This window comes from Micromys minutus (assembly GCF_963924665.1).
Source record: "Micromys minutus genome assembly, chromosome: 3".
NCBI lineage: Eukaryota > Metazoa > Chordata > Mammalia > Rodentia > Muridae > Micromys > Micromys minutus.
Window position 1 is genome coordinate 39,563,789 of NC_137972.1, and position 12,006 is coordinate 39,575,794.

Consider the following 12,006-nt stretch of genomic DNA (forward strand, 5'->3'; position numbering starts at 1 on the left):
CTTCTGAATGGAAGGAAGATATGATCAGATAATCATTAACTCTGCTGGACAAAACAGATAGATGTCTGACATGCTCCTTCATAACCTTCAAGATGTTCTTTGTTGTTTTCTTGAAATTTTCCAGGCTGCACCTGTCTTGCGCACAGCATTACTGTGTACGTGGCTTCTAATGGAGCCCATAATGAGAATATTTATTTCCTTGTCTTTCACCCTCACGACTGTCAAGATGTCAGAACAGCTCAAGGAAGTAGATTTCAGAGATGCTGACTGCTGTCAATGGAGACAGACATATTTCAGAAGTCTATGGCAATTTTTAATAACATTCTCTGTGGGAAGAAGGAAGGAGTTAGACACCTCGTGATCAGGCAATACAGCCCTCTCACTTCATCATGTTGTGTCTTTTTCACTGCTACCATTACACTAGGAGAATGTTGAAAATCCACCTCTAGGATGAATCCTTGGAGTCGCTGTCATGGTACTGAAGCTTAATACTGTAAAGGTGTCCATAATAAATGTAGCAAAATTCCTATCTTTATTTTAATCAGATTATATTATTTATCAGTACTAATCTAAAAAAATTTCACCAGAATCAAAATACATTTTGATAGTTAACTGGTTTTCTATAAAAAGGATAGGCAAACACACTTAATAAAGACATTCATCAGCATTTATTGAGGTATAATCATGGAATAATGTGAGTAAAAGGGATCTAAAAGATTTGTTGTAAGTTCTTTCCTTATAAGATGGAAAGAATGCAGCCTCAAGATTTCAAAATATTTGTCTAATTTAAGATAATGATTTGAATCAGAATCAGGAACAGCCCTTATGTCTGAGTTTAGCAATTCTGGTTTCATTTGTAAGGACATGAATTACTAAGGAACAACCTCATTTTCAAAAGCACAGCCCCAGAAAACCTAACAATCCCATATCTCAAACAGACTTTGTTTTTCTTCCAGCAGCATGCTTATTCTCCAACTGTAAGCTCTCAAGTTTTATCCCTAGCTGTTGATTCTTCTAGAAATATTAAATGTAACATTAGATTAAAAAGGAAGTTACAGAGGTGAGTGAGACCTGTCTCAGTTTCTGAGTTTATCAGTCTCAAGGATTATTTGCCTTTGAGCTCCAGAACCCAAGAAAGAAATCTATGTGACGGTATGTACCATCATTTAACTGCTGGGAATCCAAAGACAAGAGGATGGCTATGGATGTTTGGTCAGGGAACCTAGCCTGCCTGAAATTTCCAGATCCAAGAGAAACCCTGTCTCAAAATAGAACACAACAAACAAACAAAACGTTTCACAAACTAAGGTGGGAATCTCTGAAGAAATGTCTTAAGGTTGACCTATCACCTTGTGTACACAGACACACAGACACATACACACACACACACACACACACACACACACACATACGTAACATGCACATGTGCATACACACATAGTGAATGCTTATTACGTACATAAAAAGAAGTTACAATTTTGAATACAAGAAAAAAATAGAAACAGTACTTTCAAACAGCAAGTTTAAATTTTGCTCTTTCAGCTACAAATGTCAAACAGAAAAATTATGGGATCATGATAGTAGATAACAAACTAAATCAGATCTTCTAAGAGTAGATATTATTAATCTTTTAGAAGGAAAGATTCCCTTGCTTTAATTTTAGATGTCTGAGTGTTTTGACTTCATGTATAACTGTGCCTTAAATGAATGTCTGGTTTGTAAGAAAAGCAGAAGAGAGTTCAGATCATCTCACATTGGAGGACAGATGACTATGAGCCACTATGTAGGTACTAGGAATGGAACTTGTGTTTTTGTATGAGTACCAGATGTGTTTACCTGCTCAGCCAGCTTTCCATTTACTGAGTTTATCACGTTTGTCATTGGAAACTTAGTAGGTAAGAGCCTTGGCTACTCTTTAAAGGGTCCCAGGTTTGATTCTCAGCACCTACACAGCAACTCACAAAGATGTGTAACTTTTGTTCTGGGAACCTGATACCATGTTTTAATCTCATGAATTAGACATAGGTATGCATACATACATTCAGACAAAATAATCATACATAAAATATGCTTTGTGAAATTCTAATAAGTATCACTACTTCACCCTGAATGTGCAATAATTTTTGCCTGGCATTTTTAGTATTATTCTGACGAACAATACTATATTTCTCAGGGCCTGAGGAGACTGCTTTAAACACTTGATCTGACAGTAATTTTTGCCCCTAGTTGTGATTTACTAATATAATTAGCGAACTGTTTCCATTAGTTCTGTGAACTGCTATAGCAAATCATTACACCTGAGTTAGGAATAGCTGACCAGAAACAGTGGAGATTAGGACATTAGTAGCTCCTGCCCTGGAGGTAGTGTAGCCTTGTGTATCTCATGATCACTCTAAGCAGAGTTATTTATAGATACCAAATGGAATTAAGTCACTGCATAGCTAGCTGGTATCCAGCGTGCTAGAGAATTGCTTGTTGGTATAGAAAATCAAAACACATATTTGGTTTCAAAAGCTTAATGTGGACAAAAGGTAACTTAGCATCATCTTTTCCTTTTAACCTGCACAGACATAACAGGTACCTGTTCAAACGAAAGGATTCTGAACCTGACAGACTTGGACATGGGCCAGGCACATGATGACATGGGACATTTGTACAGCTTTATATTTTTCTATTCTAATTATATGAGGAATTCACAATAGCTCTTACTAAATATAGAAGGACTATGGCAATCACTACAAATGACACTGTCCCCTCAGTTGATGTCAAGAGGAAAAATATCCTGTAAGAAAAAGTATCATCCAGTGCAGTGTGCACATGCAGATGTATTTATAGTTACCTCCAGAATGGGGTGGCGGGCCGCACAGGAGTACCATTCCCTGACCTCGACGGACTGACACTGTGCTTCTCGTTCTTGTCTTAAAGTTTTCAAGATCTGTTGAGAGAAATAAAGAAAAACACATTTAAGCTTTACAGCCCTAACATATCATGGGACACTGTGACAATTTTCAAGAAGATAGTTGTACTGAAAAAAATATTTTGGATTTCATAGATAGCAGGGAAATCCTGATTAATTGACACTGATGTTTTAAATCAATATTTCCTCTTATTCCTGTATTCCATTGCTAAATTGTATAATAAAAGAGGTATTTTCTACATTTGTCTTCAGACTATGTAATTTAGTTCCTCAGATAACACTTATAAATTTTTGTGTACTTAATAACCACATACCACATTGTGCAATGCACATAAAAGCACTTTTATCATTCTACAAAACTGTACTAGACATTACTAACATAGGTAAGGAAACTGAAATTGTATGACCTCCTGTAGTTAAGTGTCATTGTTATTATAGAAACTCTTGTGTTTGTTCATTTTATTTCATAAATCTATTTTATGATCTCTCTCTCTCTCTATATATATATATATGTGTGTGTGTGTGTGTGTGTGTGTGTACATATCAGTGTGTATATATTTTAACCCTTCACTCTGATTCTTAGAGTTATGGTCCTGAAATAGAGTCTAAGCTGGCCCAGAACTCACAATCTGAAACAAAGTATCCTTTTGTTACACTCTTCCAGGTACTGGGATTACTGGACTCTATTCTGTGTACATACCATATGTATATGCATGTATATGTGTACATGAATGCACATACACACAGATATACATATGTACAGCATATACACATAATTATATGCACAAATAACGTAATTTTGAATTCTCATCTGTTTTCAAATATTGATAGGTGGCTCATTATCTTTCTTTTGGGGAGAACATTCTGCTCATACAAAAAAGAAAGGAAGACATTGGTAGCTCAAAGGTCACAACTAGAAGAAAAAATAGTTGCAAATCAATATAGTGATGTAAAATACATGTAATAAAGTGGAAGATGGTTTTCAACAGACTATTTTCACCTCCTACCTCACCAATAAGATTTCTCCTAATAATGAGCACAGAAAGATTCATTATTTCTTTTTTTCCCTCCTGTCCTAATTATTCAATTTAAAACTCAATTATGGATTTAAGTCTCTTCTAACTCAAGTATGTCATACACGGTTACAAGTCATGTAATTTTACCTACTTCATTAGAAGAAATTTGAATTCTCCCATTGCCATTTGAATGGCAGCTTTACAATGATACGATTATCTCAGGTCAGACAAATAGCATTTATATAACAATCATATAAGCTAGTATCATTCCTGTTTATACTTACTATGAAACCTACTAAGGCAGACAATACTTGTGAGTGATAGGACGACATGAGCCTGAATAATCTTTCCAGAGTTTCAAGCTGACATGCTTCAGACCCAGTTTACTGTCAGGGAAAGCTTAAGATACATTAAAATCTACACACAATCTTGTCTTTGAACAGCTGCATCTAAACTTGGGTAAAGATTAAGCCTATCCAGTGTTTTTATTATTGTTATTTTTGACAAGTTTCACTTGGTACCTCCAGGATGTAAATACTTATGCCTTATGCTGGCTCAAAATCTCTGTCAACTCCTTCCATGCAGTGTCTAATCACATCAATCCAAAGACTATCATAGTGAAGGGGAAATACGGGTTAAATGAATGAGACATGCTGTCTGCACAAAACAAACAAACAATTCTGGAATGAAAATTTCCATTTATGATGTATTGTACATCTTTTTATTCAAAAGTGTCTTAGTAACTTTTCTACTGCCATAATAGGTTAGTATGATCAATTAGTTTATTAAAGAAAAGTGTTAAATCTGGGGCTCATTGTTCTAGAAGATAAGAATCTATTACCACTACAGCAGGGATATGGCAGGAAGCAGACAGGGAGGCATGGCACTTCAGTTGTAACTGAGAGTTTTCATCCTTGTACTGGCTGATTTTGTGTGTGAACTTAACAAAAGCTGGAATTATCATAAAGGAGCCCCCCTAAGGAAATGCATCAATGAGATACAGCTACAAGTATTTTCTCAATTAGATATTAAAAGTAGGAGGACCCATTGTGGGTGGGGCCATACCTAGGGCAATAGTCCTGAATTCTATAAGAAAGCAAGCCTGGGAAAACAAGCAAGTAAGTAACATCCCTCTATGACTTTGGTATCAGCTTCTGCTTCCTGACCTGTTTGAGTTTCAGTCCTGAATTCCTGTGGTAATGAAAACCAATGTGGAAGTACAAGCTGAATAAATTTTTTCCTCCCCAACTTGCTTATTTTTCATGAAGTTTGTGCAGGAATAAAAACCTTGACTAAGACAATCGCGATTCACAAGCAGGAGGAGGAGTGAAAGATACTGGAAAGAACCTATATATTTGAAAGCTCCAAGCCTATTTAGCTCAGTGGCACACCTCTGCCAACAGGATGACACCTTGTGATCTTTCCGAAACAGTTACACTAACCAGGGACAAAGTATATGATCCTCTGGAGGATATTTTCACTCAAACACTACTAATAGATTCTAGGTTATGGATGGAAAAATACGATTTTTCTTTTATTTAATGAAATAATATGAAAGGAGATAAAGTAGAATTTTTTTATAAAAAGCATTTTCATGGAATTTTAAAACTAATTGAGGTATTTAAAACCTTTATTTGTGTCAGACGTACTGAATCCCAGTAAATGAACTCCTACAGTTTGGACCTTAGTATGAGTCATCCTCTTTTGTATAGCTAACCCATCCAATTCTCAGAGTGGCATAAAAATTAAGAATACACAATTCATTTAGACATAAACAAACATTGCTTTTTTTCCTAATAATCAGAGTAAGGAAATGAGAAATGGAGCTAAAAAGATGGCTCAGTGGTTAGGAGAACTTGCTCATCTTCCAAAAAACCTGGGTTCGGTTTACAGCACACAGCAGCAGCTCACAAGTTTGAATATTCAGTTCTAGCAGATCTGATACCTTCTTTGGTTTTCACAGTTTCTACCCACATACATACATACATACATACATATATACATATATACATACATACATACTACAAACATACATACATTCACACATGCAAGTACAGCAGTCATATGCATAAGAAGGAAAGTAAATGTTCCAAAATGGGAAAGTACCTAAAATATATATACAACTTTCACATGTCCTACTTGAGTTTAAAAATGTGATCCAGATTTTTACCTTAAGAATGGCATTAATTTTAAACTATTTGGGTGCTCAGAGTATACCCATATGACATTTGAGGAGATATTTATAAGTATTTGTTTGTAGTTAATAAAAAACTTTCCAGATGAAGATTCACTTTGAATCAAAAGCTGTTTATTGACATATCTGAATTTGGAAACCATTTCTGCCACATATTAGTTGTGGTAGTCTAGTCATTATATGACAAGTAAATTGAGGATTAGATGTGCTTTGCTTTAAATTAAGAATCATGGCAACAGATAAAGGAAATACTATGAGAAAATGATACATCCAAGCACAAAACCTTTAATGCTGCAAGGCTGGTGATCACTATAAGCTCTGTCTACCAAGGAATGTTGTGGTCTCATGGAAAATCATCCCCTAAGCATCTCATTTTAAGAGGCACCCAAGTTGCAAATACACAGCAGAGTGAGCTGTGGGTGCTAAGAAAAATAAATGATACATATGCCTGTATTTTTGAAAATATCACAGGCCTCTAGTTAATACTTTTAAATATTATAATTCACCAATCTCTAATCAAACAGATATGTATATGACAAGCAACCTTTATCCTTGTACATTCATGACCAAGCATGTTATTGGCAATATTTATCACATACATAATAAATGTAATATATACAATGTTCATTATAGAATATATTTTTCATCCTAACCTAGCAGTGAAACAAACAAATTCATAAAAGTTAGGGTCAAGGTTTACAGATTTTTATCCCAAATAGCTGTTCAAACTATATAGTCAGTCACTGAGACAAAGATTTTGGGTCTGGTTATTTAAGTGTATGTTTGTGTATGTGTATATTCTGTTGTTGTAAGGTTCAATAATAAAGACCATAAACAAAATACACACAATATTTTAAATATAAACTAACATATTTACAGTTACTTTAGATTATTATCATAATCTAGATATGATTATAATGATCATAACAACTATTAAAGAGAAGACATTATTGCTAACACTTCTTCACCATGAACATTTTACAACTTGCAACAATACCCATTTGCAAATTATACTACGGTGTATTGTGGCTGGTTTTGTGTCAACTTGACACAAGCTAGAGTTATCACAGAGAAAGGAGCCTCAGTTGAGGAAATGTCACCATGAGATCCAGCTGTAAGGCATTTTCTCAACTAGTGATCAATGGGGGAGGGCCCAGACCATTGTGGTTGGTACCATCCTGGGCTCGTAGACCTGGGTTCTATAATAAAGTAAGCTGAGCAAGCCAGGGTAAGCAGGCCAGTAAGCATCATCCCCCAATAGCCTCTGCATCAGATCCTGCTTCCTGACCTGCTTGAGTTCCAGTCCTGACTTTCTTTGGTGATAGACTGAAATGTGGAAGTGTAAGCTGAATAAACCCTTTCCTCCCCAACTTGCTTCTTGGTCATGACATTTGTGCAGGAATAGAAAACCTGACTAAGACACATACCATGTACTAAGTACTATTCTTACACATCTTCATCTAGTTCTATTACAGCTCCAGTACTCTATTCATAGGTCATGTATGAAAAGTCAGTGTCAGTGTAAGAAAGTTCACCATTTCAGTGTTCATGCACCTGGAAATCTGTAAATATAGTACAGTTTTGTTTCCTCTGGAGCCACCGAGAGAAAGAGTCCTTAGCATCACTAGAAATGTAGTGATGTCAAGTACCCAGAGTACCTAAGCCAATTAATTGACAAAGATAAAGAGTATGCAAATGAACTATCTATGAATAAAAGAGTATCTGTGAATGTATAGGCAACAGCTACACTACAATGCAAAGTGTGCTGATTAGGAATATCGGTCTTTAATCTTCCCTTGGTTTTTACTAAGAATACCCAAGGGGAAATTGAAATATTTGGTAGAATGGATGAAACAAGAGGAGGAGGAGGAGGAGCAAAGAAGGAGAAAGAGGATGAGGACATGGAGGAAGAAGAGAAGAAGAAGCATAAAGAGGAGGAAGCAAAAGACAAGAGGAGAATCAGAAACAACTCTACTAAGAAAAAGGAATATTGCCATGTTAGTAACTGACCTATTTTTTTTAAGTTCTCCATTTAACTCATGAATTTGATAACTAAAACCACAGCTGGATATGAGAAATAACGTATAACAAAGCATTAATATCCAGGAGCCACAGTTTCTTAAAACAGCATGTTCTCTAGCTTTACCTATGGCTCATTGATATGCAAAGCACAGACATTTAAAACAACTACTTCTACTTTTGTGGTGACTTCATTTGTCACTATTTTGCATTAAAGGTTTATAAATAATGTACTAGGGGATAAACAATTTTATGTTAGATATGTTTTCAAATCATATCTTTACCGCCAAGTATCTACCCTTTATTCTCTTGTAAAAATGTCCTATTGATATCTTATTTTTTAATCAAATTGAAAAATGTACTCCAGCATTTGGAATGAGCTGCTCAACAAGGGCACCAAAGGGATTTGGTGGTGAAATTCTTGGAAGAACAGAGGGCAAAAAGGCCTTAAAATTGGACCATGAAATCACTGATAAACTTAGAACAGAAAAGACTCAGAATTGAAACCACAGAGTAAATCAGAGAGTAAGATGGAAAACATTTAAATATTTCCTGTCTAGAAAGTTATTAAATGTTGAGAGCTGGTTAAAAAAAAGTATCTTCCCATAAATACTTGGACAAGTTCCATAGCCAATAAAAGCATCATGATCCAAGTTTTTTTTTGTGTGTGTGTGAGAAATAATAATATTGACTAAGAAAAAGCAATTTATTTAAGCCACCATTAAGAGACCAGCCAGTGCACACATGGGCAGTGAGGGCTGATGCTATCTGCAAGCTGGTACCTCCCAGAGGAGCATATAAAAAGTTGAGTTGTAAAATGGCCAGGAAAGGTTAATTAGATAGTAACACATATCATGGTGTTCTATAAGTTCACAGAGAAAAGAGAGAAAATGAAGAATAAAAAAACGGCATCGTAAACTATGTATAAACCACAATCGGTTTCAGTTATAAGTTCTGTGTATTGTACAAGATAAATGTAAAGCACAAATTTATAATTTTTTTCTTAACTTGCCTAGACCTGGATTCTATTCATTCTCACACTGTGTCTGTAACACAGGAAACTGTCAGCACCCATCTCCTGTCTTACTGCTTCCTTCAGTTTTGAAGAAAAGCAATCAATAAGGAAATCAATATCAATCCAGGAAGATGGTCAAGTAATATATTGGTTATGAATATGATTTCCATAATGATGATTTCAACATTTATAAAAAGAAGGAGCTATTTTCAGAGAGTAATTCCAAAGCCCTGTTACCAGGCAGCATATTTTAAATCATGTCTCGATGTCTTCCATTTGGTTCCCACATGTGGGTGCACATATGCATGCTTCTCGGGGTTGTAGAGGCTCATACCCAGAATAAATCTGAATTCACAAAACCTCATGGGTTGCAAAGCCACATTTTAGTACATTTCCACTCAGGAAGGAGGAAGAACCCATTAGTGAGACTGGCATGGTTGACTGGGTCTCCAAGTGTGAGTTTATAGCAAGAGGAAGAATTGCTTAATGGTTTATCATGCCGGCTTTGGAGTCAGAGGCCTGGTAGATGAGCTCAGCACTCGCTCCTACTCCACCGCTGTATGATGTGGGTGAGTTCCTTAATCTCTTTGAACTTCAATTTCTTCATCTCCAGTAACAGGTCAATAATTCCCATCTCATAGGGCTTTCTGCAGATGAAAATGATGTGTGGAAAGCACTTAACTCACTGCCTGCTCCAAAGCCAGTGGTCTGTGAGTGCTCGCACTACCATTGCTATTTTGGAGCACCAAAGAAAAGTCTACATAAAGTTGCTTACTGGGAAAAAATGAGTTTGAATTTCTACTAGAGTGACATTTGTGTGTCAAAGTCAATGTTTTGTGGGGGCATAGAACACAGACACAGACACAGAGAGACACACACAGACACATATACACATGGAGACACACCAATGCACACAGACATATATACACACAGAGATACACATATACATGCACAGACAGACAGACACACAAAGATACACATATAAATGCACAGACACACAGATAGACACACACACACACACACACACACACACACACACACACACACACACACACATATTTACACACCACCACCACTGCCACCATGCTGACAAAACCTCAAACATATCCTTTTTTGTTGTGTTTTTAAGCCAAGACTTTCCACTCATTCTTCCATCACATCTGGTCTATGGGCTGAAATCATCATAAGACATAAAATGTTGTTGCTTTAGAAATTTCCTAGAAGCATTTTTTAATAAAATATTTTGGTCTGAGAGAAATTGTGTTTTTTACATAAAATATATATTTATAAAATAGAAATTTTTCTTCTTTAAAATAAAATGTGTTATTTAATTTTTTAAGGAATTTCTTTGAGATATTATTTCAAACACCTCAGGGTAGTCTCAGGTTTGCTATGAAACTGAGGATTACCTTGAACTTATGATCATCCTGCCTCTACTTCCAGAGAGTTGAGATTGTATGCATGTGCCTAAGTCACACAATTTTGTGTGGTGCTGAAGATAATAACCAAGTCTCTGAGAACAGTAAGCAGTCACTTTATCTACTGAGTCATATACACTGCTGGCCCTATTGGACTACTGTTAATCAAAAATAAAAATGTATTATTATAAGCATTTATTCTCTAAGCATAATGTTTTAGAAATTCATCCTATACTAGGTGTATATGTATATATGTGTATATATGTATGTGCATGTGCATGTATATGTATAACAATGCCTAAATATATTCAGATATACTAGTACTCATAAAATATTGATAGAAGCACATTTATCTTAATTATGCCTTTTTAGGAAATAGAATTTTACCTTTAACTATGCATCTGTGTGTTTGTCTATGTGGGTATACACCAATGAGCTGATGTATGTAAAAAAGGCAGTCAGGTCACCTGGAATCATGGTTGCAGGAGGATGTAGGTGCTGGGAAGTGGGCTCAGGTTCTCTGAAGCAAGTACATCCTCTTATACACCAAGCTCTCTGTCTTGAACTTAGTAACTTTCATTTGTTTTATCTCATGTTCAGCAAAAATTCCTTGAGCTCCTTGTTGTTTGTTGCCAGATGTTATATCAGCAACAACTAAACAAAACAAAGCAAATCACATTTTATACCTTTTGCAATTGCCTAAAAATCATTATCTCATTTATTTTCTGCGCAAAGCAGGGGGCATATTTTAAAACTAGAATTATTGTTAAATATTATATATACAATGTATGACATATAATATATACTAAAATTTAATATGTATTAACATTTAAATATATCGGGTTATTAATTCTTTGAGAATTTCATATATGTGTACAAAAATTTTATTATATTTATTCTATAGGTCTCCCAAAACTGAACCTAGATCTTCCCCTTTTTGCTCTCAAAAACTCATCCTTTCTCTTCTTTCTCCCTTTAACCCAATAAGCTCAATTTTTGCTTCCCATGTGCTCCTGGCTAAGTTGATACTGGAGTATTGTTAACCCACTAGGGGCCACACCCTTAAAGTGAACTGGCTCTTTCTCCCCTTGAAGCTATCAGTGGCTAACAGCCCCTCAGGTAGAGATGAGGTCTTTTGAATGTCATCCCAATGGTAGAATGTTGACTGGCTGAATCTTATAGGAGGTGCTGGATTAATACTGAATAGTGAATGTCTTTTCTGGTCATCTTTATATTGAAAATATTTAAAGAGTGACTTAATTCAATCAGGTTGATACGACTAACAAGTCAGAAGTAGATCTACAGACACATTGCCTATGACTTTGGGATAGCTAATAAAACAATAATAAAATAAATGCATCCAAATTTAATAATCTATGAAGTAGTTGGGAAGAAAAGGCAGAGCTGTGGAAATGGATGAAAGAATC

At 35.5% G+C, this 12,006-nt stretch overlaps 1 protein-coding gene across 4 annotated transcripts in view; it reads right to left on the reverse strand.

The window, feature by feature from the left end:
• CNTN4 (contactin 4) overlaps positions 1-12,006 on the reverse strand; it is a gene marked incomplete at both ends in the record, with an annotated part of 500,648 nt that overhangs the window by 250,558 nt on the left and 238,084 nt on the right. For all 4 annotated transcript variants that reach the window (XM_080914740.1, XM_080914738.1, XM_080914739.1 and 1 more), the window contains one exon: positions 2,840-2,935. In XM_080914740.1, the coding sequence (XP_080770866.1) occupies positions 2,840-2,935 (96 nt within the window). The remainder of the gene's footprint in view (positions 1-2,839; positions 2,936-12,006) is intronic.